At 44.2% G+C, this 22,656-nt stretch overlaps 6 protein-coding genes and 1 long non-coding RNA gene across 8 annotated transcripts; 1 reads left to right on the top strand and 6 right to left on the bottom strand.

The window, feature by feature from the left end:
* Window positions 1-12,467: 12,467 nt before the first annotated feature.
* Window positions 12,468-14,137, bottom strand: LOC6531314 (RING1 and YY1-binding protein A). Its single transcript, XM_002092082.4, has 2 exons — window positions 13,648-14,137; window positions 12,468-13,286 (listed from the first exon to the last, which is right to left on the bottom strand). The coding sequence occupies exons 1-2, from the start codon at window positions 13,784-13,786 to the stop codon at window positions 12,973-12,975; spliced, it is 453 nt and encodes a 150-aa protein (XP_002092118.1). The 5' UTR covers window positions 13,787-14,137; the 3' UTR covers window positions 12,468-12,972.
* Window positions 14,138-14,497: 360 nt separating this feature from the next.
* LOC6531313 (lipopolysaccharide-induced tumor necrosis factor-alpha factor homolog) lies at window positions 14,498-15,497 on the bottom strand. Its single transcript, XM_002092081.4, has 3 exons — window positions 15,009-15,497; window positions 14,811-14,940; window positions 14,498-14,748 (listed from the first exon to the last, which is right to left on the bottom strand). Exons 1-3 carry the CDS (start codon window positions 15,262-15,264, stop codon window positions 14,628-14,630), a joined length of 507 nt encoding a protein of 168 aa, XP_002092117.1. The 5' UTR covers window positions 15,265-15,497; the 3' UTR covers window positions 14,498-14,627.
* Window positions 15,498-16,029: 532 nt separating this feature from the next.
* On the bottom strand, window positions 16,030-17,281 carry LOC6531312 (lipopolysaccharide-induced tumor necrosis factor-alpha factor). Its single transcript, XM_002092080.4, has 2 exons — window positions 16,656-17,281; window positions 16,030-16,242 (listed from the first exon to the last, which is right to left on the bottom strand). Exons 1-2 carry the CDS (start codon window positions 16,994-16,996, stop codon window positions 16,137-16,139), a joined length of 447 nt encoding a protein of 148 aa, XP_002092116.1. The 5' UTR covers window positions 16,997-17,281; the 3' UTR covers window positions 16,030-16,136.
* Window positions 16,184-16,595, top strand: LOC120321220. The gene is made up of 2 exons (XR_005560808.1): window positions 16,184-16,266; window positions 16,333-16,595. It is a non-coding gene; the product is annotated as an uncharacterized LOC120321220 (long non-coding RNA).
* A 9-nt stretch (window positions 17,282-17,290) lies between the features above and the next one.
* LOC6531311 (lipopolysaccharide-induced tumor necrosis factor-alpha factor homolog) lies at window positions 17,291-17,871 on the bottom strand. The gene is made up of 3 exons (XM_002092079.3): window positions 17,694-17,871; window positions 17,493-17,628; window positions 17,291-17,400 (listed from the first exon to the last, which is right to left on the bottom strand). The coding sequence occupies exons 1-3, from the start codon at window positions 17,836-17,838 to the stop codon at window positions 17,295-17,297; spliced, it is 387 nt and encodes a 128-aa protein (XP_002092115.1). The 5' UTR covers window positions 17,839-17,871; the 3' UTR covers window positions 17,291-17,294.
* Window positions 17,872-18,237: 366 nt separating this feature from the next.
* On the bottom strand, window positions 18,238-20,848 carry LOC26535060. 2 transcript variants are annotated; one of them, XR_005560806.1, is made up of 4 exons: window positions 20,439-20,848; window positions 19,569-20,357; window positions 18,495-19,518; window positions 18,238-18,427 (listed from the first exon to the last, which is right to left on the bottom strand). XR_005560806.1 is itself a non-coding variant. In XM_015195751.3 (4 exons), exons 2-3 carry the CDS (start codon window positions 19,667-19,669, stop codon window positions 19,416-19,418), a joined length of 204 nt encoding a protein of 67 aa, XP_015051237.1. In that variant the 5' UTR covers window positions 19,670-20,357; window positions 20,419-20,811; the 3' UTR covers window positions 18,238-18,427; window positions 18,495-19,415. The 2 variants fall into 2 exon arrangements, 1 of the variants encoding a protein (XP_015051237.1); XM_015195751.3 differs by having other exon boundaries at window positions 20,419-20,811.
* Window positions 20,849-21,474: 626 nt separating this feature from the next.
* Window positions 21,475-22,286, bottom strand: LOC6531310 (lipopolysaccharide-induced tumor necrosis factor-alpha factor homolog). The gene is made up of 3 exons (XM_002092078.3): window positions 22,114-22,286; window positions 21,840-21,972; window positions 21,475-21,774 (listed from the first exon to the last, which is right to left on the bottom strand). The coding sequence occupies exons 1-3, from the start codon at window positions 22,223-22,225 to the stop codon at window positions 21,672-21,674; spliced, it is 348 nt and encodes a 115-aa protein (XP_002092114.1). The 5' UTR covers window positions 22,226-22,286; the 3' UTR covers window positions 21,475-21,671.
* Between the last annotated feature and the right edge of the window lie 370 nt (window positions 22,287-22,656).

Below are 22,656 nucleotides of genomic sequence, written 5' to 3'. Positions count from 1 at the left end.
ATTCAACTCACAAAACCAGACTTAAGCTCTCGCCGACCGCCCCATTCCTCCAGTGCTTCCTCCTCGAGACCTGAATCGGTGTGGTCTCCGTCTCCAGTCGCAGTCGCAGTCTTGGTCGCAGTCTCTGTTTCTGTTTCTATTTCTGTGTCTGGCACTGTTTGTGCCCCAGCTGCGAGTGGAAAATGCGACTGGAGCTGGGAGCTTGGAGCTAGTTACTAAGAGCTGGGAGAGCGGTCGTGTGCCGGGCAAAATGTTGTTTAACCAACATTTGCATTCTATGAATTTTGAATTTTGTGAAACGCAGCCGTAAGAAGGCCAGAAAGCCCCGAGTCACGACAACAACCAGACTTCAGGCTATTGGCTATTGGCTACAGGCTATCCGGCTATAAACCTCTTTTCCACGCTTCTGGGGTCCAATTGCCCGATGTCAGAACTCCCGACTCTGCGCCCTTTGGCTATTGCTTATCTTATCAATGCGTCGAGTTCTCGACATGGACAGCCAAACGGAGCCAACCCCCCAACGGGCAACCACCCACCGCACGGGCCTCGTCACTTATCGGTCACAATGGGTGTGCGTTCTTGGTTGGTTGGTTGGTGGGGGGGCATTGGATACGATTTCCAGGGGAGCTGCACTTGCATTTGCGTCATGCAGCTGAGGGGACAGCTGCATTTGTTACACGGAGAAAAGCAGAACAATGCCGTATCATTTGGATATGTTGTGTTTCCTAAACTCGTTGGTCTCTTTTAATAAAGTTTAACCACATTTTTCATCAGCTTTTGGCTTAAACTTTAAGTTGGGGCTCATGCCAGAGGTTAACCCCTTAAAGTGCTAACCTTTATGTGAGTTTTGTTTAGAATAAGATAAACTATGCACATGAAAGATGATGCCCAACTAGTTTGGTCTGATAATGACATTGCAATTAACCCAATGGTTAAGAGGTCATGATTCAAAAATGCCAACAGAAAACAGCCAAAGTTTGAAATGTTTGATATATACATAGAAAAGAAATTGAAATGGTTGAACAATTTGTGATATATTTTTATCAAAATCAGTTCTGTGTGTTGCACTCGCACAGTGCGTGGGGTCTTCTTGAGGGGGGATCTCATTAGCATGGCCGTGGCAGTGAAAGCCATCGAGGGGAATCCCATCCTGTGTGCCGTACTCCGAGTCTAACTCCCATTTATCAGCATTTGCCACACACTCGCCATGAGACGAATTCCAAAATCGATTCCATGTTGCTGCTTCTGCTGCTGCTGCTGCTGCTTACACTTGGCCGTAATGTCGCACAGGGAGTTTGAGTTTGAGTTTGGGTTTCAGTTTGGGTTTCAGTTTGGGCTTGGGACTCGACGGCCGTCTGGCATCCAAATGTGTTCCTTCCACACAGATACACACACGCAAACACTCACACTGTGTGAAGGGGAGAGTACGAGGACGAAGAGGAGGAGAAGGACGAGGACGAGGACGTCGAGCAACCCTTCGCACATTTCCATTCCATTCCCGTTCGCTGCGATTCGTTCGGTCTAGCGCTTTGAATTCAAACCCCCGTTTTTTCAAAGGACTAACTTCAAATGCCGAAAATAAATGCCCACCTCCCCCCGCAACGCACCCCCCCGGCCGTGCTCCCTCTTCGCCAAGGGAAATGCATTCTACGTACGTACGTAAAAAAGTAGAAGGAACGAAGAAATTTTAATCCACAACGGACCCGTATGTGTGTCCCCTGGATACTCGGTCTCATGGCTGTGTGTGTGTGCGTGTGTGTGTGTGTGTGTGTGTGTGTGTTAGTGTGCGTGTCATGGATACACATTTCGTGAATGCCGCCCAAGGTGACCAAGAAAGGATATGCGAGGCACCACCATTAGCCGCAGCTAGAACTCGTAGCTGTAGCTGTAGCACCACCAAAACACAAAGCAGCACCACCATCTGCAATCGCAGCAAGGTTATCACAGCAGCCACACACACACGCATACACACACTTGCACGTATCTACCTGCCTGTGTTTGAATGGATGCGGATGTTGCATGCCGGGAATCGTTGGGCGTGGAATGTGGAAACAGGTGTCCTTGAATCCCTCCACCGAGAGCAGGAAGCGTTCGATGACTAATAGCTGCGCTGAGGAGGGAGTCTCCCTGGAAATCTCAGTCAAGTGGCATTGCCTTGGAGCTATCTGGTTGCATATCAGATACAAGTATTTATTCTAGATACATCTTGATCCGAAGTGCATAATAAAAACCGTAATCTATCTATCTGAATATTAAGTCAGAATATTACAAGGACTTTGTATCTATCTGAATCCAATATCTTTATTAAAGGAAATGTTTTGTTGCGAACTAGAATAGTCATTTAATTATAGGTAAATACTTTGAACTTCTATTGGAATGAAAGTGAAAGTTACTTTAGGCAGTTGCTACGTAGCTCTGAGTTCATGACTAATGCATACATTTGGGAAATATCCACCAACGAAATGTATCTAGAAACTCCAATTTCCTTTTGTATTAGAGAGTTGCGACTGCAATCCCATTCCTTCCTTAAAGCAAAAAGTAAAATAGCTAATATATCGCAGCCAGTGGAATGTGAGCAAAACGGCAATATCAACATCACAGCAGCGAATGTGAAACAAGCGCTGAGATACAGATACAAAACACTTATTTTTAATTTCGATGAATCACCATCGGTTTGGTTCAGTTCGCTTTGGGTTCAGTTCGGTTTTGGTTTTGGTTTTGGTTTCGGTTTTGGCTTTGGTTTTGGTGTTTTGGTTCGGTTTGGTTTGGCTGAAACGAAATTCAGCGACGTCGCCGATGACTGCATGCCTCGCACTGAAGACTGAAGACAGAAGACGGGAGAACGGAGAATGGAGAATTTGGGGAGCGAAGAACGGAGAACGGAAAGTCGAGAACAGGCGACAAAAGACACGCAAACAGACGACGCAAAACAAACTGAAAGAATGCACAAAGAGCAGACGACGATCAAAGCGAAACGTAAGGAAAAACGTTACAAAAAAAAAGTTCTGGGGGAATACACACACATATGTATGTACATATGAACATATATATGTATGTATCTCCAGTCGAGGGCCCCAAATCCCTCCGACATTCCAGAGACCCTACGCCAGTCGCCAGAGATAAGGGGTTATCGTTGCCCTCGAAGTTTATTTGGAGGTAGACTCAGCTTTTCTGTTGTTCCCCCAGAAATACGCCAAAAGTATCTCAAGCAATTGTTCCGTGCTCTACGGATTGGCAAAGGAACTAACGTGGTGAGCTTGGTACTCAAGAGATTCCAGCTACGTACAAAAATTCGAATCTATACACGAGCTACATTCAATTGTGCAGAACTTCATTACTTGATTTTTGGGCACGCAGCTTAAAAAGTTCATACACTGCGAGATTGAATAGCAATTGAAACATTTGCAGTACTTTGCTTTACTTTCAAGCTTGTGAAATGTATCTTTGATGTATAAAGCACCTAATAAAACTGAATAATGCAGAGCTACACCAAAGTGCATTCAGATTGAAGTTCTTGCAAATCCATGCAGATACGCACTATTATTTTTTCGAGTGTTTTGTCTCGGGCTGTCGCATCCTTTGTGCGCAGGAGAATAGAGCAGCGGCGGAAGTGCTTTGTCGCCATTGATGTGACAACGACTTCCGCTGTCTCAGCCTGACCTGGGCAGTCCCAGTTCACAGTTCCAAGTTCCCAGTTCCCAGTCCGGCTGCTCGCAAATATTGATTATTCGAGATTGCGTGCCATATGGGCAACGGCAACGGAAAGGTGAGGAGTGTGGAGCAGAGGGGCGGGGGGCGGAGCAGCGCTGTGTGGGGGTGGCTAAGTCAGCGACAACGGCGCACATCAAAGGCTTCGTCAAAGTTCTCATTCTGGCGTTGTTGCTGTCGTCATTTGCATTTTGGCGGGTTCCCAATGCGAAGCGAGCGAAGGTCTCTCAAATTGATTGTGAGCCGCAAAACCTGGGAAAGACCTTTGCATATGCATGTCAAGAGTTGTCCGGTGTTCGGTGCTCCATTGTTGTTGCAAGTTGATGTTGTTGTTGTGGTTGCATACTGCTGCTGTTGCTGCTTTTGTTGCTGTTGCCAATATTGCTGCTCAGCCTGTTGCTTGGCTTCGCCTGGCAGCCGGGTTTCTGTGTCAGCCACCTGCCTGACTGCTGACTGCTGCCTGCTGCCTGGCTGATCCGCCTTAGGATCTTTGCGACTCGTTTAAGCACCCTGCCTGCTCCCCTTGTTGCCCCCAAATGCGCTCCGCAACCCGCTCCTGTTAATTGCTAAGGCTGACCGATGCCACGCCCCGAAATGAATATTAAAATGTGTTGCAACAAATACGAAGAGCACATGAATAAGTAAAAACCGTTGACCACCGGAGCCAGCAGGCAGGATAGCACTTCCTTTTGACCACTGCATTATCATCGAAAAGGGAGCCAATGTCCAAGTGAAATAGCAGATGCTCTGCAAGCATAAAAAGCTGCAACCGTTTACAACAAATATATGAAATACATGCGATAACCAATTGAATTTGAGATGATTTGTAGAATATTTGTAAACCCAATTCGTTTTAGGTCAAAGTGACGTGCCAAATTAGTCGTCATCCTGCAGCAGGTGATGGGTATTAGGGCATGGCTTTTGCATAAAAATGGGCATGCAAATCAAATGTAACCAAATCATTATCCGCAGCCACACAAAAATGACGTGCGTGCAACAAAAATGCAATCCGAATCGCAATTGCAGATGCACTGCAGCGATTGTGTTGCTGTTGTTGCTGCTGCTGTTGCTGTTGCGCCTCAATGTCGCTGCAGTGTGCTGCGTTGATGGAGTTGCAGCTATTGCTGCTGCTGCTGCAGTTCGTTCAGTTCAGTACATGGTCGGAATATATTGTATATGCTTAATGGTGGGCGGTGGGGCGAGTGCGTGTCTGTTTTTTGGGGGTGGTGCTGCTTTGGGGTTGCATTTGGTGGACAGGAAACTTGATAAGTTGCCCAGCACAAAGGAAATGCATGAAATGTGCATGGAATGCATCGTGTCTGTGGTTACTGTGTGTGCGTGTGTGGCTGTGCAGATAATTGCAATGTTTGATTATCTCATGCCTGCCCCGGAATGTAGGCAATAAATAATGAATGCAGTATTTTAAGTGTTTTTTTTTCTGTTGTTGCTGGCGACTGCCTGTAAAATTCCTAAATTATTTGAATTTTTCAGCAATGAATTTATTTTATTCTATTTAACATTTACGTGGGTCCACAACCCCTTTGAGCTGCTTAACTTAAGCACGACCGTTGCGTTTTCAAACGTATTTCAAGCTCATTCAGCAACTGAGAGACACAGATACATTCAGCAGGCCGGCACACAGATACTACTCACCAATACCCATGGCTGCGCATCTCACAGATACACACACACACCGCTGGGCTGAAAGGCGCGCTGTTGGCGGGGGTACAAATCCGCCCCAGAAAGTATCTCAATCGTTCGACCCGCTTGCATCCACCGGATTTTCACGATTCTTGCCGGGGCGATCGGCGCCAGCAAGTTGGGTATTCGTTGGCAATGCCGCATTGGGCCGCATTTATACGAAACATTTTGGTGGTGGCCGCACCATAAAGTAGCGGATACTTTTATCTGCCGCCTGCCTGCGTTGAAATTCATCGATTTTCAGATACTTTTCGGGGCGGCGCGCCAGCAAGTATGGGGATATGTCAAACGCTCGACGGCGTGGCGGCGAATTCGCTACTTGATGGCTGCCTCAAATGGGCGCTGCGCCCCCCGCTCCGCTCCCCCGGTGCCGTAGTTGTTGTAGCTGTAGCTGTAGATGTATCCGTAGCTATAGCCATACAGCTATTGCTGGAGCTTGCCGTCTTGCCTGGCCGCCTTGCCTTTCGCCTCCATTTTGCTCCATTCTGCCAGGGCTGCAGTCGGTATTCCATATAGTGCTCTCAAAATAAATGGTGTTCTAAACTTCAAGTTGCACAGCATCTATTGGAATCCTGACTATATGGTAAGCACTATTTATTTTGTGTGATTTAACTTACTTAGGCTAGCATTTAAAACGAAAAGGAAACTCTTCTTGCTTCTTGTACTCAAGATTTTCAGCTTCAGATGCTAAAAAAAATTATAAAAATATCGTAATAAATATGCTAAATAATAATAATACAAATTGTGACTAAAGATGGTACAAAATATGCTAAATAATAATTATAAAAAATATGACTAAAGATAGTATAAAATATGCTAAATAATAATAATCAAAATTGTGACTAAAGATCGTGTAAACTGATAAATAAATATATTTCTATTTATAATAATCAAAATTGTGACTAAAGATCGTACAAACTGATAAATAAATACATATAAATCATATTAACTCATTATTACTCACCACCGAAACCGAAAACTTTAAGTTAGTTTGTAAGTTAGTTAGTAGTTCCCTAGTTAGTATAGTTCTCTGAAATGTAGTCCTATCTACCTTTGCACTTTGTGCTCCCCAGGGAGTTACACATACGCTTCTTTGGGGAGGGAGGGCACACATTCTTATCGGACCTCCGTCAGCTGTACAAACCGAAAATATCATTTAATTTTCGGTGTTCCCCGATAAGGAAGCAAACTTGCGCTTCGATCGCAGATAGCCAGCGAGTGACCCATTTCGATGTGGAAAGATAGTCACAACTGTGCCCAAAGCGTGAAGTTTGTGCTCCTGAGAAGTAATCTAAAATCTTCTTTTAATATTATGCTTATATTACAGTTTATCATTCTCTGAGTTAGATATCTGGTTTATCCCCATGCAAGTTTCCCATATTTATGGATTTCCGGGTAACTCAACTAGTTAGCTTGTTCGAAGGGCTTCCCCGCGTGGTATATATGTATAAATAAAGCCCCCCATCTACGTAGTGCCCCCCCTTTTGGAGCCTTCGCGGGTGTCCATGCTATAGAGTATGTGCTCCATTATTTGCCAGATATTTGGAAAGTGCTGCAGCCCTGGAACCTTTGGCTGTTTGTGCTGCGCTGTCGCCTGGCAAGTATTTTTCTTTCTTGGACTTGGACACATAGCGTTCGTCCGTGAATTTTCTTCCCCGTCAGCAGCTGCAGATACAGGGTGCCCCACCGATCGCGTACCCCCCCTAGATCCCCCTCCATCATTCGAAACAAGCAGCCGAACTTCGCCCCAAGGCTGGGCCTGCGTTGCTCCACGTCTCTGGTTTCTCGTCACGCAGCGGGAAAAGGCAACAGAAATATTGTTTTTTCTCTCGAGTTGCTCGTGGCCCTGTATTCCCCAATATATGTACGTGTTAGTGTGTGTGTGTGGGGCAGCTGAACGTGTGTGCGTGCAAGTGTGCGAGAGTTTAAGCTTAAAGCTATTGTACACTTGGTGTGTCGTGTCTGCCAGTCCCCCCTTCATCCACTGCCTGCTCCCAGGCCACTCCAAACCCTACCCCTCCCTCTGCCTTTCTTCTCAGCCGCCCCAGCTCTTCTTCTTTGGCCTCTCCTTCGTCCTCGTCCTCGGCGGCCTGTCGCTGTCCTTTCAGCCAGAGCCAGCGAGCAGCCAGGCAGGATGGAGCAGCTTAGTGGCCATTGGAATGACCCACGCAGGGATACCCTTTCCTAAATTATGCATATAAATATTTAACTTATTTATTACCACTTCTTATTTATTAGCACTTCTTAGTACTACTTCATTAGTTAGTCAGCTTATATATAATATTTGCATATTTAGTTCATTCTACTTCGTACTTCACATAGTTGTGCTACCCACTTGGAGTAGGGTGTTGCACTAACGTTGCCTTTGCTGTTGCCAGTGTCGCCATCACCATCGTAGTCATCGCAGCCAGCTGCCTCGGTCCTCGGCCACGCCCCCTGCATAGCACCAGCACCAGCTCCAGCTTCAGCTTCAGCTCCCCCGCCTCGCAGATTCCAAATGGTGTCTCTGGTTCTTCTGTCCCTGGTCGGTCCTACGCTTTTGCCAACGCATTTTTGTTTTGTTTAGAGCGCAAGTTATGCGGGCGCCAAGGAGGAGAAATCGAGAACGGAGCTCCAGATGCAGATGGGTGTGCAGATGGGGAATACCTCTTGGTACTCGACACATGCCGACAGGTATCGAAAATGTTGCCCAAAATGCAGCAACAGCGCCTCCGCCGCTGAAGGAAGGAAAAGTGAGGGAAAAAACAGTTGAGCGAACGAAAGAATTGAAGCTGGTGGCAAAAGTTTGTAGGCAAAGTTGTTCTTTAAGCTGACTTCACCTGACGTCAGACAGCACGCCGGAAGAGCCAGCCGAGCAATCACACCACCCCCAAATTCCACCCACTTCCAGCCCAGCAGAGTACACCCCCTAAGGCCAACAGCTACAGCAACACCATTCCCATCCCCGGGTGATTTTCCCCGGCACACGCACCTTTACACATTTTTCCACTTCCCTTTCATTCCGCCGGCGAGCTTGGGACTCCGGACTCTGGGACTCCGGGACTCCAGGAGTCCTTTGCTCCTTGGCTCCGGCTCTGGGGCCAAATGAAAAATTGCACACGCGGGAATTTGATTTTAACATGAGAAATAAACACAATGAAGCTGACGGCCAGGGCCAGGGGCGTTGCGGGGGGGAGCCTTGGGCGGGGGGTCCGAGGGGCACTCAAAGGACCCGAGGGGGTGATGGTGACACTGCGATTGTTGTACGTATGTACGTTGCTCGCTCCACGAGAAACTTTAATTTTCAACTTTAATTAAGGCAAGCAGCTCTGGATTTATGGGTCAGGCTATTGATGGTGCAAAAAACTATTATATAGAAATAGTTTATGAGGAATAGTTAATAAGGAATAGTTGATAGGGAATAGTTGATAAGGAATAGTTGATAGGGAATAGTTTATAAGGAATAGTTTATAAGGAATAGTTGGTAAGGAATAGTTAATAAGGAATAGTTAATAAGGAATAGTTAATAAGGAATAGTTGATACGGTATAGTTTATAAGGAATAGTTGATAAGGAATAGTTAATAAGGAATAGTTGATAAGGAATAGTTTATAAGATATAGTTTATAAGGAATAGTTGATAAGGAATAGTTTATAAGATATAGTTTATAAGGAATAGTTGATAAGGAATAGTTGTTAATAATAGTGTAAGAACCAGATTCGTAATTCCATTAACTAAGGAATCATTTTATACTGCAGCAATACACATTTATGTAACCACATTAAGTAAATTCCCATAAACATTCTATATATGAACCATGTTTCTTGAGACTGTGTTCTTAAGACTGTGTCATATATCATTTTAAATTTAAATCCATAGTCGAAATATGCCGCAAAAACTATTTACATATATTGTTGGCCAGCTGTCGCTTGAATATAAGTACGGATATAAGTACGAGTATTTTTAATTATTCGCCGCATCTGATATATTTGACAGACTTCCACGGGTGACGAGCAATAATTTCTTGGTGCAAGCAATTCGGCGTGCTGTGGCACATTTGAAACAGATAAGCGGCAGCAAATTTTCCAATGCCAGCCCAGTTTTTCACCGACTTTCCCCCTTTCGAAATCCCTTTTCTTGGGCAGCCACCCCTTTCGGATAGATGGTGTTTTACGTTGCTCGCATTCCTAGCCTAATGCTGGAATTTCAATTTTAAAGACTAACTTGATTACGAGGCTATGGGAGGGTAGTTCCCGTAGTTCCCCATTGTCTCTCGCATGAGTTGGCCCAAAGTTACTCTTACTCTTACTCCTACTTACGCGCAGGATCAAAGTGACATAAGTTTGCCGTTCGCTGTCGACTTTGGCTGCAGATTTCGTTTTAGCTTTGGATTCATCTTCGGCTCCAATTTATCTAATGCCTGCAAAAGTTTTTAATGTAATTAAAATGGCTAAAGGCTAAGTGTGTTTAAAGCCAGCAGATATCGCAGCTTTAAGGGGATTCCCGCACTCGGCATTGGTGGTTATCTAACCCACACGCACACACGTACAGATTTAGACACACACGTGCGCGTTGCGCCATAAAGTGCTCAAGTTGCTGGCGAGGATTACCAGCGCCATCCCATAACTTTCCAGGCGATCCTCAAGCCGGACAACGCGGCGTATGCGTCATGCGAAAGCAGTGCTTGTCCGCCAGCAGCAAGGAGTTTTTAACATTTTCCAAATGCTGCAACGTTGATTTTGCTCTTTTTTCTCGCTCCTCCGAGCAAAACGAGAATTTCCCACTACACACAAGGACACGGGACGAAGGTGGAGGAACGCAGGACGAGAGACGAAGGAAGAAGGACCCAGGACCGGTTGGGTGGCACAGGATGTGCGGACGGTCGCACAGATGAGGCGGAAGCACGGACAAACAAACGGATAAGAAGGCGCAGGGCCACGCAGGACGAAGAACGAAGGACGAGGAGCAAGAGATGGAGCTGGAGACCAAGAACGAAGCGCACATGGAAGATAAGCGCACAGAGTGTGGCGCTGATAACGCAGGTCCTGCTGCCGCCTGTGGGCCGCAACTAGAGGGATGGAAATCGAGGGGGGTGACATGCCGGGAGGTCCTGTGAATTTTAACATTTTAGAGAAAATACGAACGACGAGAGCTTCGAGCGCCGAGCTAGAAGTCTGAAGCGAATTGCGCGATGGGATGTGGAGTAAGGGGTAAGGGGGTGTGGGATGTGGATGAAATTGGGTGTGTATGTACGTACGTACAGTCAAGCCTCGTTCGGTGAATTTGTATGCAGCTAATGCGGGATTAATATATAGTAATATGTTTAACATTAAGCAATGTTTAAGAAATAAATAAGCATTTAGACAATTTTATTTGGTTGGTCAGCAATTGAGAATTTAGAACAAACATTAGCATATTTTAATTAAATAAAAAGTAGTTTCTTATTCAAAATTATGTTCTCAAAAAAAAATAGTAGCAAGTTTTACAATTAGGCAATAGGCATCCATCTATGCATACATTAAACAAGAATGGTTGAAGTTAGGAAAGTTGGACTGTGGCAGCGTAGCTGGAACGAAACAATTTGTAATTTATTTGCGAAGCGTGCGATGTGCTCCGGCTCTGTGCGAAAAGTTGAGGCAGCTGCCAAAGGCGTAGCCATCGACCAGAGACGGTGGCTCCAGCTCCAGCTACAGCTACTGCTGCTGCTCCGGCTCCTGCTCTGGCTCCTGCTCCGGACCCGGCTCTAGCAGCATCTCCTGTTCCCGTTTGCCGTGCAGCTGAAACCGAAACTCTGACACAGAAGCACTGCTCTGATCCGAGGCCCGAAAACTGGAGGCCGAGGCCGGGAGCACGCGTAAGCAGATACTCAGATACAGATACAGATGGTGCTCTGGAGGGGGGCTGCCCCCCATCCGCCTCCATCCGGAACACAGAGCACGGCACACACACACACACTTAGGGGTAGTGAAGAGTGGAGAGGGAGGAGGATGCGTGGGTGTTCCTGGGTCCTGGGGAAACGTTGGATGTGTACTGGCATCCAGCCGGGGTGGTTCGCGCTGCTGCTGCTGCTGCTGTTGTTCTGCGCTTTAAAGACCTTTAAAGTTTAAGCCGAATGTCAGCGATTCCATAAAAATAAGAATCAAAAAATAAAAGTTGGCAACAAAAGTTTAGCAAGTTGGATAAGCCCAAAATAAAAAATATTAAACTGAACTGAAATTCTTAAGGCGGAAGAGAAGACAACGACTGCTTGGAATAGCATTTTCGAAATTTATTTAATGTATTTTATAATGCTTTAAAAGTTTACACTTTACAATTGGAATTCAAGTTTTAACTATCTGTGTGGTCGTGTGATTGTGATTGCGATTGTGTGAGTGCGGCTTTAATTGCGTTTGCTTAAGTTTTGTCTTTGTCGTTGCTGTTGATTAATGCTCAACTGGCCAAGCATTTGGAATACAAACTGTTCATATTAATTGTAAATGTTTACGATAATCCAAATTGAAGTTTGTCTATTGGAAGTTGTTTCTTGACTACAGTCGGCAGTATCGAGGAGTGTGTGTTTGTTAGTGTTCATGTGTGGCTACTAAATAATCTATCTCAAAATACAAATATCAAGCACTTTATAAACCATTATATCCGTTATCCAATATTAAATACAATCGTTCATATCAAAATTCATACTTTTTCATTGTTTGCTAAGTAATTATTGCTATGGTGGAAGAGCGTTTAAGCTCTGCTAAGTACAAAAATTCTCTTTTTGCGAGTTCGAGTATATTCGTCTATTGTTTGCTGTTAGGCAATATCGGGTGTATTGGGTGTAAAACCAAAAGGAAAATCGGTGTGTGTGCGGGCCTCTATATATCTGGTTGGTAACGCTTAATCAGTCTTGTATACAAACAAATTAAAATTAGCAAATTGTCTACAACCAAGCTACGTGGCTCTCTCCTCTCGCTACACTTCGTTGTCAAGCAGCATTTTCTAGTGAAAAACAAACAAACAAAAAAAAAGGGGCGACAGTTTCAAGTAGTTACAAATACCATGTGGGTTGGGCGCTGCTAGTGGAACATTGAGATTAACTTGCACTTAGTTAAACCATATTTTAATTCGACACTTACAAAACAAATGATATCTTTGTTGAACATGTACACGGCGGTTATACATACAAGTTACCTTTGCATCAATAAATTAGGAATTAGAGTAGCAGAATTAAATTACAACTAAAATTACGATACGAGACAGAGATATTCAGGGAACTCATGCATCGATATTTACAGGGTCTAGCGCATTTTAAAATGGGACTTGGGTTTGGATTTGGAGAGCGTCGTGTAAATGCAATCGACTCGCCGTCGCTTGGCGTCGCTTCGCTTTGATTTGCCATCTTGGCCTGGACTGGAAGTCATGAACTAGTGGGGGCTTGGCTTTCGGGGCTTTAAACGTGGCCTAATACTTGGTAACTTAAATGGATTTCGATTTACAATTGTTATCGCCAGGGGCCTAACACTTAGAATTTACAACTTGTAACAGGGGACCGGGAACCGTGGCGTAGAATATTGGGGAGCTGGTTGCGTGGAGGCCTTGTATCCATCCTCTAACTCCGGCTGTCGTTGCTCTCGCTGAAGCTCTGCTCACTGGACTCGCGTCGGCTGCTCACCGGCTTGGCCTTGTACTCTGTGATGAACACGGTCACCGAGTTGACCGTCACCTCTCGCGTCTGTGCCGTCGATCGGTCCACGTTTTTCAACCGTGCCGGGTACCGCTTGTGCCTCTGCCGGTCGTGCCCGCTGCCATGCCGTGATCCGGAGGCGGACTTCCCGTTGGGCATGTTGGCACTGGCTCCCGGCAAAGTGGCAGCCTGCTGGGCGACTAGCGCTGAGTTCAGGCGTGGCTTTCGCGTGGAGGTTCCTAAAATACAAAGGAGTAAAGTGTTAGTAAGTGCACCAGAGTTTTTTTAATCAAGCTAAAGGGTAAACATTATTTCTGTTTCTGTGCAATGTGAATTTATTTGTTCTACGTAAGCAAATCGATACCATCAATAGTATTTGTTTGCCCATTAATTATATCTATCAAGCACAATTCATACACATATATTCCAATATTGTTGATGCTAATGTGTGCATAAATCAGTGTGTATCCTTGCAGAAGGATAAACAAATTGCTGCCACAACTGCATCCATAATACGAAAACCGGAACACACATGGCCATCTGGGCAATCTTGGGACTCGGAAGCGAAACCGAAAGCGAAGCAAAATCGGGGTCACTCACCTTTCCGCACGTCGCACATGCGACACTTGAAGGCCTCCGCCGAGTTTCTATATGTGCAGACGCTGCAGTCCCAGAAGTTCTCCTCGATCACCTTCGCCTGCCGCTTTTGTCGTCGCACCGGCGAGGATTTCTTGTCCATAATACAGGAGGAGAGGAGGAACGCCTGGGCGCCGCTGGAGTAACCACAATCCAATCGAATCGGACCAAAACGAATCCAATGAAAATGCCCGACTTTTCCCTCTGCCGCCGCCTCTGCCTCTGCCCGCCCCTCTGCTGTTGCGCTGCTGCTGCTGCTGGCCGTGTTTCTGTTCCTGTGATGTTTGGTTGCTCTGCCCACGCCTTTGCCACGCCCACGCACACACGGTGGCCTCAGTGGAGATTCGCTGCGCTTTTGGCACGCATTTGTTGCTTAATTCGAGCGTTTTCGGTGGCTTTTTGTTGTGAAAAAAACTTTCTGCAATTGTCTTTTTGGCTGCGGCAACATTGCCATATCGTAAAAGTGCTCAATGCCAGGCTATCGATAGTTCGATAGTAGCGCGCCGTCAGTGTTGGACAGCGTTCGGTGGTGGCAACTCTTCTCGTTTGGGCGCCAAAATAGTTTTATTTTGAATTTTGGCTTGTCATTGTTTTTTGTTTGCATTTTATTGTGAAGCTTCCTCCCACGCTTATATTTTTTTAAGCCAGCCAAAGGCCAGCTGCTTTAGCAACATTGGGTAGGTAAGCGGTTTTGCTTATGTTTACTATAGTGCTTATGGGTAAAGCGGTATTTGGAAAACTTATAACATAATTTTTAAGCTACCTCACATATGCATAAATGACCAATTATGATTCTTTTTGACGCTTTGCGTTCTAGCCAATGGCTTGTGTATATACAAACTTAATTTATCCGCTGGCAAACATCAGCTGCCTTGTGTTTGCTTATAACTTGTATCTGTTGTATCTTTCTAGCCCCCAGATCGTTTCTTATCTCGGCAGTCTTATCATCGGTTCATCCCTTTTGGATTGTAGGCACCCAGGAAGGTGTTGCACTTGCGACAATAGTGATTTCCAGTGCGGCAACTGTTCATGCAATAGGGAACAAAACAGGCACAACAGCAAAATCTTGAAACGGGGAAAAGTTACAAGAAATAAATAATAATAACAATTAAAGAAAGTCCACATACCCGACCAAACAGAGTAGACCTGCAACCATATGAGTCCTGGAGTTAGCCGTGTGTGTCATCCTCGTGGTTTTGTTGGCGCCACAGGCGGGGCAGAGAACCCTACTTCGATTTGGACCCAAGTGTAGAGTATCTGCAATAGCAGCGAGTGACGTCAGTAGAGCTGAACAGCCAAACTATAGCAATGGATAAACTACACACCTGTTGGAACCACTGTGGGTGGTTGTGGGACTGGCTGCTCCACGACAACCACTGGCGGCGGTCTCGCTGGGATAATTGCTGGTGCGGAAACCGCTGGAGCCACCGGAACGGAGACCGCCACATCGTACGATGGAGGAGCCTCGATGGGCAGGCCGTTGGCGATGGGATTGCCCAATTCCCTGGTTGGCGTCGGCGAGGGAGCCGTCGGCGTGTTGAAATCCACTTGCGGATAAAGCATGGCTCGCTTCTGGTCCATGGCTAACGCACTATGATACCCTGGCTCGAGTGCGAAGTTCGGGTATTGTTTCGTTTTATTAATGTGACTAAGAGATTCAGGTTTCGGTTCAGCGGAAAAAGTTGTTTACTTTGCGTATTTACAACTAGACGGCGTCTTTTGCACTTCGAACGCCGCTCGCAACTGCCAGCGGATTTGTATCCAGGTGGAGATTCAGTTTCTGAATCGCATTCAAGTTTTTTTTCGGCTCAGATCGGAGCGAGCTTGAAAAAAAGCTCCCATCCGGTTGAGCAATCTGTTTTGGGGCTCTTGCAAAACCGAAAGTATCTCGCGAGTAATGTTTACCGAGCTTTATCTAGTGCACACAGTGAACTTCATTGTTTAGCCAACTTATCTCCGGTAGGAGAATAGGATGTCCGATAAAGATACAGATAGCCACTTCAGCACAGTCACTAATTAGTTAAGCTTTTGGTAAATTAAATCGCTATATACGCGTCCAAGGGCTTAGTAGTCAGAAGAGTATAATTAAATACTAAGCCCAAGAGCTTTCTGCAAATAAATCAAACAAAAATGACTGTCTCAAAAAACTTAAATTAGCACTAGCTAAGAATAACATTTCCTGTTGTGGAAATTTAAAGAAAGTATTTATAATAACATTTAACATTTGCTTTATTGCTTACAAACAATAACTGAAAAGTGGGCTAATATCCCTAACACTTTAATATATTTAGTTCTTTGCCATTTGAAAGCTTTCAAGGCGTCACTTGTAATGACGAAATACTTTGCTTTAGTTCGGTTTGCGTGCTGCAGTCCATTTATTAACTAATTACTTGAAGAAAATGTATGTGTACACATGCACAGGTCGCACCCAAAAAAAAAAACTTCTTGGTTGCTCATTTGCGATCGTAGGTGCCCAAATAACGATCGCACATGCCACAGTAGTGATTGGTGTTCATGCAACTGGAAATGCAATACGGCAGGCACACGCAGCAGTACAACCTGTGGGCAATAAAAGAATAGCAAGTGAGTCATCAGCAAGTGGATTAGACACCTTACTCAGCTAAGTTATATTCTATTTCGTTATTGCAGAACTGTTGATTATTATTTCCAGCTAAGACTGTCATTTTATGTCATATAGACACATTGCTGACCTACCAAACAAACTCTTAGTCTTATCATAGATAAGAATGTCGTACTTTATCTTTAACTTTACCTGTATTGTGATTCATAAATTCATATGCGTACAATACGATATTCTAGAACACTTTCTTGTATGATATATGTAGAAGTTACCGATTTTATGTTATAATTTATCCGAGTAAATGGAGCTTTTTCTGTGTCGCGTGCACAAAGTTGGATACCAGTTGAGCTTAGCTGGCCCACACAAAACCTTATCTTTTCCGGGTACTTACTGCAACAGGCACAAAATCAAGGCTATCAGATGGGTGCGCGAGTTGGGCTTGAAGGAGACCCGTGTCCGGGCGTAATTGTGGCAGTACGGGCACTGCACGTCCAATGGCTCCGGGCCGTAGGGTGAAGCGGGCACCACGACCACCGTGTGCTGGGTGGTGGAGCTGTTCGCTGGAGCTGAAGTTGGAGTTGGTCCCGGTCCCGTGGTTTCAGCCGGAATGGTGGTGGCCTGGTCGTAACTGGGCGGTGCCGGTGGCAGAAGGTGCTGTTGCTCGGCTGCCGGCTGCAGCTCGGCGGATCCCTTGGGAGCCACCAAGGGTGCAGCTGGATAGACGGGATCCATGGTGTTTTATTGGGCCCGACTGGGTGTGTGTATCGCTGGGAAATGACTCAAGGGAGCGCCGTGGAAAAAAGTGTTTCGCAGCGCGTATTTGTTATCAAGTAAGGCCAAAAGCTTGCCGGCCCGATTGTTTACCCCGTTAAGGGAATTTCATCGTATGGCTAGTTGTCGGTCTGTCGACACCTGGCCGAAAATGTTCGCATTCGTTGGATGATATGTGTGTGTGAGGTTGATCGAGGGTGAGCGGTGATCGGTAATCGGTGATCGGTTCGATTTGGTTGCATTCGTTTGGTTCTGTTTACTAATCGCTGTTGTAGACGCCGACGAACTTATTGCAATTGCCGCAGAAGTGATTGGCGTTCATGCAGCTGGTGGCGCAGTAGGGCAGGCAGGCACAACACCAGAGGCTGTTTGTGATATTCCACCAGAGATTAGATAAGCTGGGAGCTGGCAGCTGGGAGCTGGGAGCACTGGGCAGATGAAAATCTGCAAATCTTACCCAACGATGCAGAGAATGGCGGCCATGCAGTGCGTCTTCACACTGGGCGAGTACTCCACGCGAGTCAGCTTCTGGATGTGGCAGTGCGGGCAGGTGATGAAGGTGGGATCCGGACCCACCGGCAATACAGTTTGATCTGTAAGTCATTGTCATTCGCTTCATTATCTTATTACTTTATAAGCAATAAACAGCTGAACCCACGTTGTATGATCACCACGGGCGGTGGTGCGGTCGAGTGAACCACCCGAATGGGCGCCTGCACGTGCACCACCTGCTCGTAGCTCGGTGGTGGCATCTGGTGGGTGGGATAGCCCGGGGCTCCCGCCGGCTGCTGATTGTACTGCATCTTTGCCTGGTTGGCAATAACGAACTGAAACCGAGTCCAAGTCTCGCGTTTCACTACTCTTGCGAGTGACTAATGTTGCGCAACATTGTTGCTGGCAAAAGCTCTTTGTATCTTTCGCAGCTTTGTATCTTATTTGCATTGCGTTCGAGCGCAAACGAAGAATTAAGTTGTTTCAATTGTTGAAAGCGAGAGTAGATTCGAATCTCAATTGAATTCAGGTTCAATTAAAAAGGAAAGCTTCAACATTAAATATTGCAACTTAAAATTAATTTAAATTTTAATGTTCATGCAGGTACGTCTGTTTAAAACAGCTAGGTAAAAATATTTATGCTTATATTATAAAAAACAATTATACATTTGACATTTGTTCGTGTGCACTTGCAATAAAGATAAGAATGATTAGCTGAGTCAAAAGCAGGTATTGCATTTTATTTAATCATTTTATAAATAATGTTCTACATATGTACATACATACATATTTAATCAAATTAACGTTTGAGATTGAAACAACCGTCTTTAAAAGTTGCATTACCCATTCATATTATCACTAGCATATTTATTTATCGGTTGTCCGCAGCAACAAGAGGACCTAAAATTAGTTTATAATGCAACTTTATTTATTCTCCACAAAGGAAATCTTAGCTGAAGAAGCGTACCGTGCACTAAACCACAATCTTTGGCTCCACGACAACTTTAGGTCCTCAGAATTTAGGCATTCTTGGGATGTATCTTTCGCTTCGGAATTCGTATCTGTGGCCTTCGGTTCGGATAAAGTTCTGTAAACCTCCACGGATCGCCCCTTAAATGCTGGTGTGCTATTGAACGGCATCTTTCCAGAACTAAGCTCAGTCGACGAGCCACTTCTTGAGCCTCGAAACTCTACTCCCGAAATCTAGAAACAAGATTAAGCTGAACTGATAAGACACCGCTGTTATCAACAAGCTTTTCGTATACTTGTATGTTTGTATATTTACGAACCAATGCAAGATGCCGGCAAAGAAATCGACTGTATGATGCTGTCATATGACATACATATAAATGTATGTATGTCAAATGTATATATCATCGATGCGATAACAGTTGTACATTTATTTTAAGGTCTTCAAATCAAAAATGTAGGAATCGGTCAATTTTAATATTCAGCTCATTTCTGCTAGTTTTTTTTTTTTTGTGAAAATACTGACAAACTAGCTAACTGAATGGTAAGTGTATCTATACTAGTATCATAGTATAAGTTATATTTTATTTACGCACACAAGTAGGCAACAAATTTTACAAACGGAGCTTGTTTAATAAATCATGATCCTGGCCAGAACTTTTATTCAAAAAATTCTTTTACTAAAGGGAGAAGCTGATTTCAGTTTTGTGGATGTAAATTCTTGTTACTATTAATATTAATTATTGAAACGTAAGTAATTTTTGACAGTGTACTCCCAAAGCTCGAAAGCTTTTCGTATATATTCAGCTCCAACTTGTGGAACAGCAGGCGCCAAATGCAACAGCTGATAGAAACTTTTGTTGAAACAGAATTGCCTCTTTATTTATAAATGAGATAAGTATTTCATAGGTATGACAGCTTAGTGAGATCGGTCAGGATCGCCTTTCCAGCCACAGGAACTGCATTTGTGGCAGGTGTCATAGATGCCGACTCCACAATATCGACGACCGCAGCATAGGGCACTAATAAAAAATTATAAACGTTTCGGTTGATTTTGAAGTAATATCCGTACCAAAAATCCATCTTGAACTTCTTGAATCGCGAGATGGCCAGGCGACGTTTATACACCATGGACTGCGAATCGCAGTTGGGACAAGTCAAAACTCTCGGCATTTCACTGGCAGCTCCAAGCCTCGACTATCGCCATCTATTTCGCAATGGAATTCAGTTCGACTGCCGGTTGCATTTTGCAAATCGACTGACTCATGGGATTCTCTTGAAAACCACGCAGAATACACACAAAACTTAAGAGCGCTCGGAAAAGTTTAGATACACCACCATAATGTAATGTACATAGAATATGCGTCACTCCTTTAATCAGTGCAGAACTGCCAACCGTATAGTTGAATACATTTTATAATTTGATAGCATGCATTTGAAATATGAATTCTTAGTTTCATCACATTTGAAATATCTACTTTTATTTTCCTCACATTTAAAATATCAATTTTTAGTTTCATCACATTTGAAATATCTACTTTTATTTTCTTTACATTTAAAATATCAATGTATTTTCTTCACATATGAAATATCTACTTTTATTTTCTTCACATTTAAAATATTTATTTTAAAATACACTTGCAATATCAATTTGTATTTCTTCACATTTGAAATGTCTACTTTTATTTTCTTCACATTTAAAATATTTATTTAAAAATACTTTTACACTTGCAATATCAATTTGTATTTTCTTCACATTTGAAATATGTACTTTTATTTTCTTCACATTTGAAATATCAGTGTTTATTATCTTCGCTCCATTGTTCTGTCTTTGCAACTTGCTTTCAACGAACATTCCTCGCTGCAATTTAATTACGATATTAGCTATTTACTGTAATAACATGGCGATCGACATAGTTTACCAATATCCTATGACACATACTCTGCGAGCAATCCATCTCTGGTAGTCCTCATAACTCATAGTTCGCTGGGCTTCCTTCTTCCGGCACTTGTGACAATTTGCCCGACTCACAAAACGTCGTTCTTCGAAAGGCAGATTAATCTGGGGATTTGGTGGAATAGGAGGAGGAGTGGGCACTCTTTGGATTTTCCCCTGATCTGCACTTTGCTCCTGGTTTTCCATCTCTACACAGACGTCTGCTGCGCAGCGCTTTTCACTCTTTACTGAACTTGCTCTTGGTTTCGATTTTCCTGAACTGCAGTGATAATGCTGACTGCTGAATCACCCGAGCTGATGAAATTGCCAGTTGAATCAAGACCAATATGCAAACCCTTGGCTTGACTAGCAAGTAGTTTTCTGAGATACTTCTTCTATCTGCAGGTGAATAGGTCATTTAAATACTTGAATCCAGGAGCTAAAACTCCAGTAACCAACTCCTTCTAATGTGCATGCATTTAACTAAATACTTTTGCTCATTTGCATGAATTGGATTTATTTGTTTATAAGTGTACTCCCATACCGCCCTGTAAAAGTAGTAAGCAAACAAACAGATAAGCGATCAAATTACCATTTTTTAAAGGGAGTTCCCCTGCTTCTTTGATCACACATATAAAATCTATGCACATATGGAATTACACACTTCTTCCCTCTGTTCATTGGCATAGGTTTGCATGCCTTCCAATTTAATTTCCAGACTATCAGGTTCAAGAAGCGGCAGTGATAAGTGTGTGTACTTATTTATTATTTTTTAAATTAATTGTAGAACTAACCGATGTGAAGCTTATTCCCCAGATAAGCCAGTATGTATGCACATATGTACTATAAATTCAGCTTCCAAGTACTTGGCTGTACCAAAAGCATTTCCATACGTCAGCAAAAAACCATTATCATAAAAAACCAAGAGTAGCTACTGTGGGCGACTCCCCTCAGAAATTTCTGAAAGGTATTCTTATAATAAAATAGAAATTTGTCAACTTGAACCTTCGACTTCTAACACACATATAGATAGCACCAAATATTCGTGTGATTATATATGTATTTATTTTAAAAGGTACACCAATGCAGAAACAATGTTCAATAAAGCTGAATATGAGTTACATTTTGTAAGTATTCGTTCCAAATCTGATCCCATCGACCATTTCAAAGTGCTGCAAATGCAAAGTGGGATCGGTACCTGTTCCTGTTCCTGTAGTAATTACTATTCCAAAAGCACTCCTAGTTCTTGTAGGTTCCCACGTAGGCGCCGCAGCTGCTACAGGTGTGTTTGGCCGACTGGCAGGAGTCGGTGCAGTACGGAATGCAGCAGCAGCAAATGCCCCTGAAAATTAGTGGCATTAATCCGGAGTCCATTGGAGCAAACAGCAAACAGGTGGATGCACTTACCCCAGCATGCAGATGAGCAGCGCCAGCAGATGGGTCTTGGTGCTCGGCTCGAACTCCACCTTCGTCTGCCGCCGGACGCCGCAGCTCGGACAGGTGGCCATGGATGGTACGCCGCCGAGTACATTGGGAGGAGCTGGAAAAAAACACGATGCGTTTTCTGTATAACATTGGATACACGACGCTTGAAAAGCTTCTTTAAAATCGCATGGCGCCAAGAGATTGGCCACTATTTGCGATTGATTCACAGTTCACCGTTCTTGGTACGAGTATTCACCCTGCATTATCACTGCCTGCGGCTGATTCATCTGGCCATAGGCCTGCGAGGTGTTATCATAACTGGGCGGTGCCTGGAAACCAGGAGCCTGAGGCGGATAGTTCTTCTCCATTCTAAGTGTTTATTCCGACCGATGTGTGCTGCGCGCTCGAATTCCAGCCAGCAACTGAAACCCAATGAAACCGAAGCGAGCTCCTCCAACGGAGGCCTTCACTTCGTCGCTCGGCGAACCTCTCCTCTTGCGCGGGGGTGCCGGCATTTCCATGGAGCAGCACTAAGCGATTTCCGTCAAATATTATGTGTCGATTAGAAGACTGGACTGTCTTATATACATACATATAGCTCTGGAAACGAATTGCGATCCAATTCAATTCATGTCAATGGCCAGCAATAAAAACGAAATTTTAACAATTACCTATTAGTAGAGTATTTCATATTCAGTTAGAGACAGCATTAGCTTTTTCCCATGCGGGATGGAGATGGTCTTTGCTATTTATACGTACACGTGGTATTTATACGCATATATATGTATCATCAATTTGC

The sequence above is a fragment of the Drosophila yakuba genome, chromosome 2R, assembly GCF_016746365.2.
Source record: "Drosophila yakuba strain Tai18E2 chromosome 2R, Prin_Dyak_Tai18E2_2.1, whole genome shotgun sequence".
Taxonomy (NCBI): Eukaryota; Metazoa; Arthropoda; class Insecta; order Diptera; family Drosophilidae; genus Drosophila; species Drosophila yakuba.
The sequence above is the reverse complement of the archived record's forward strand: the minus strand, read 5'-3'. Positions and strand labels throughout refer to the sequence as shown.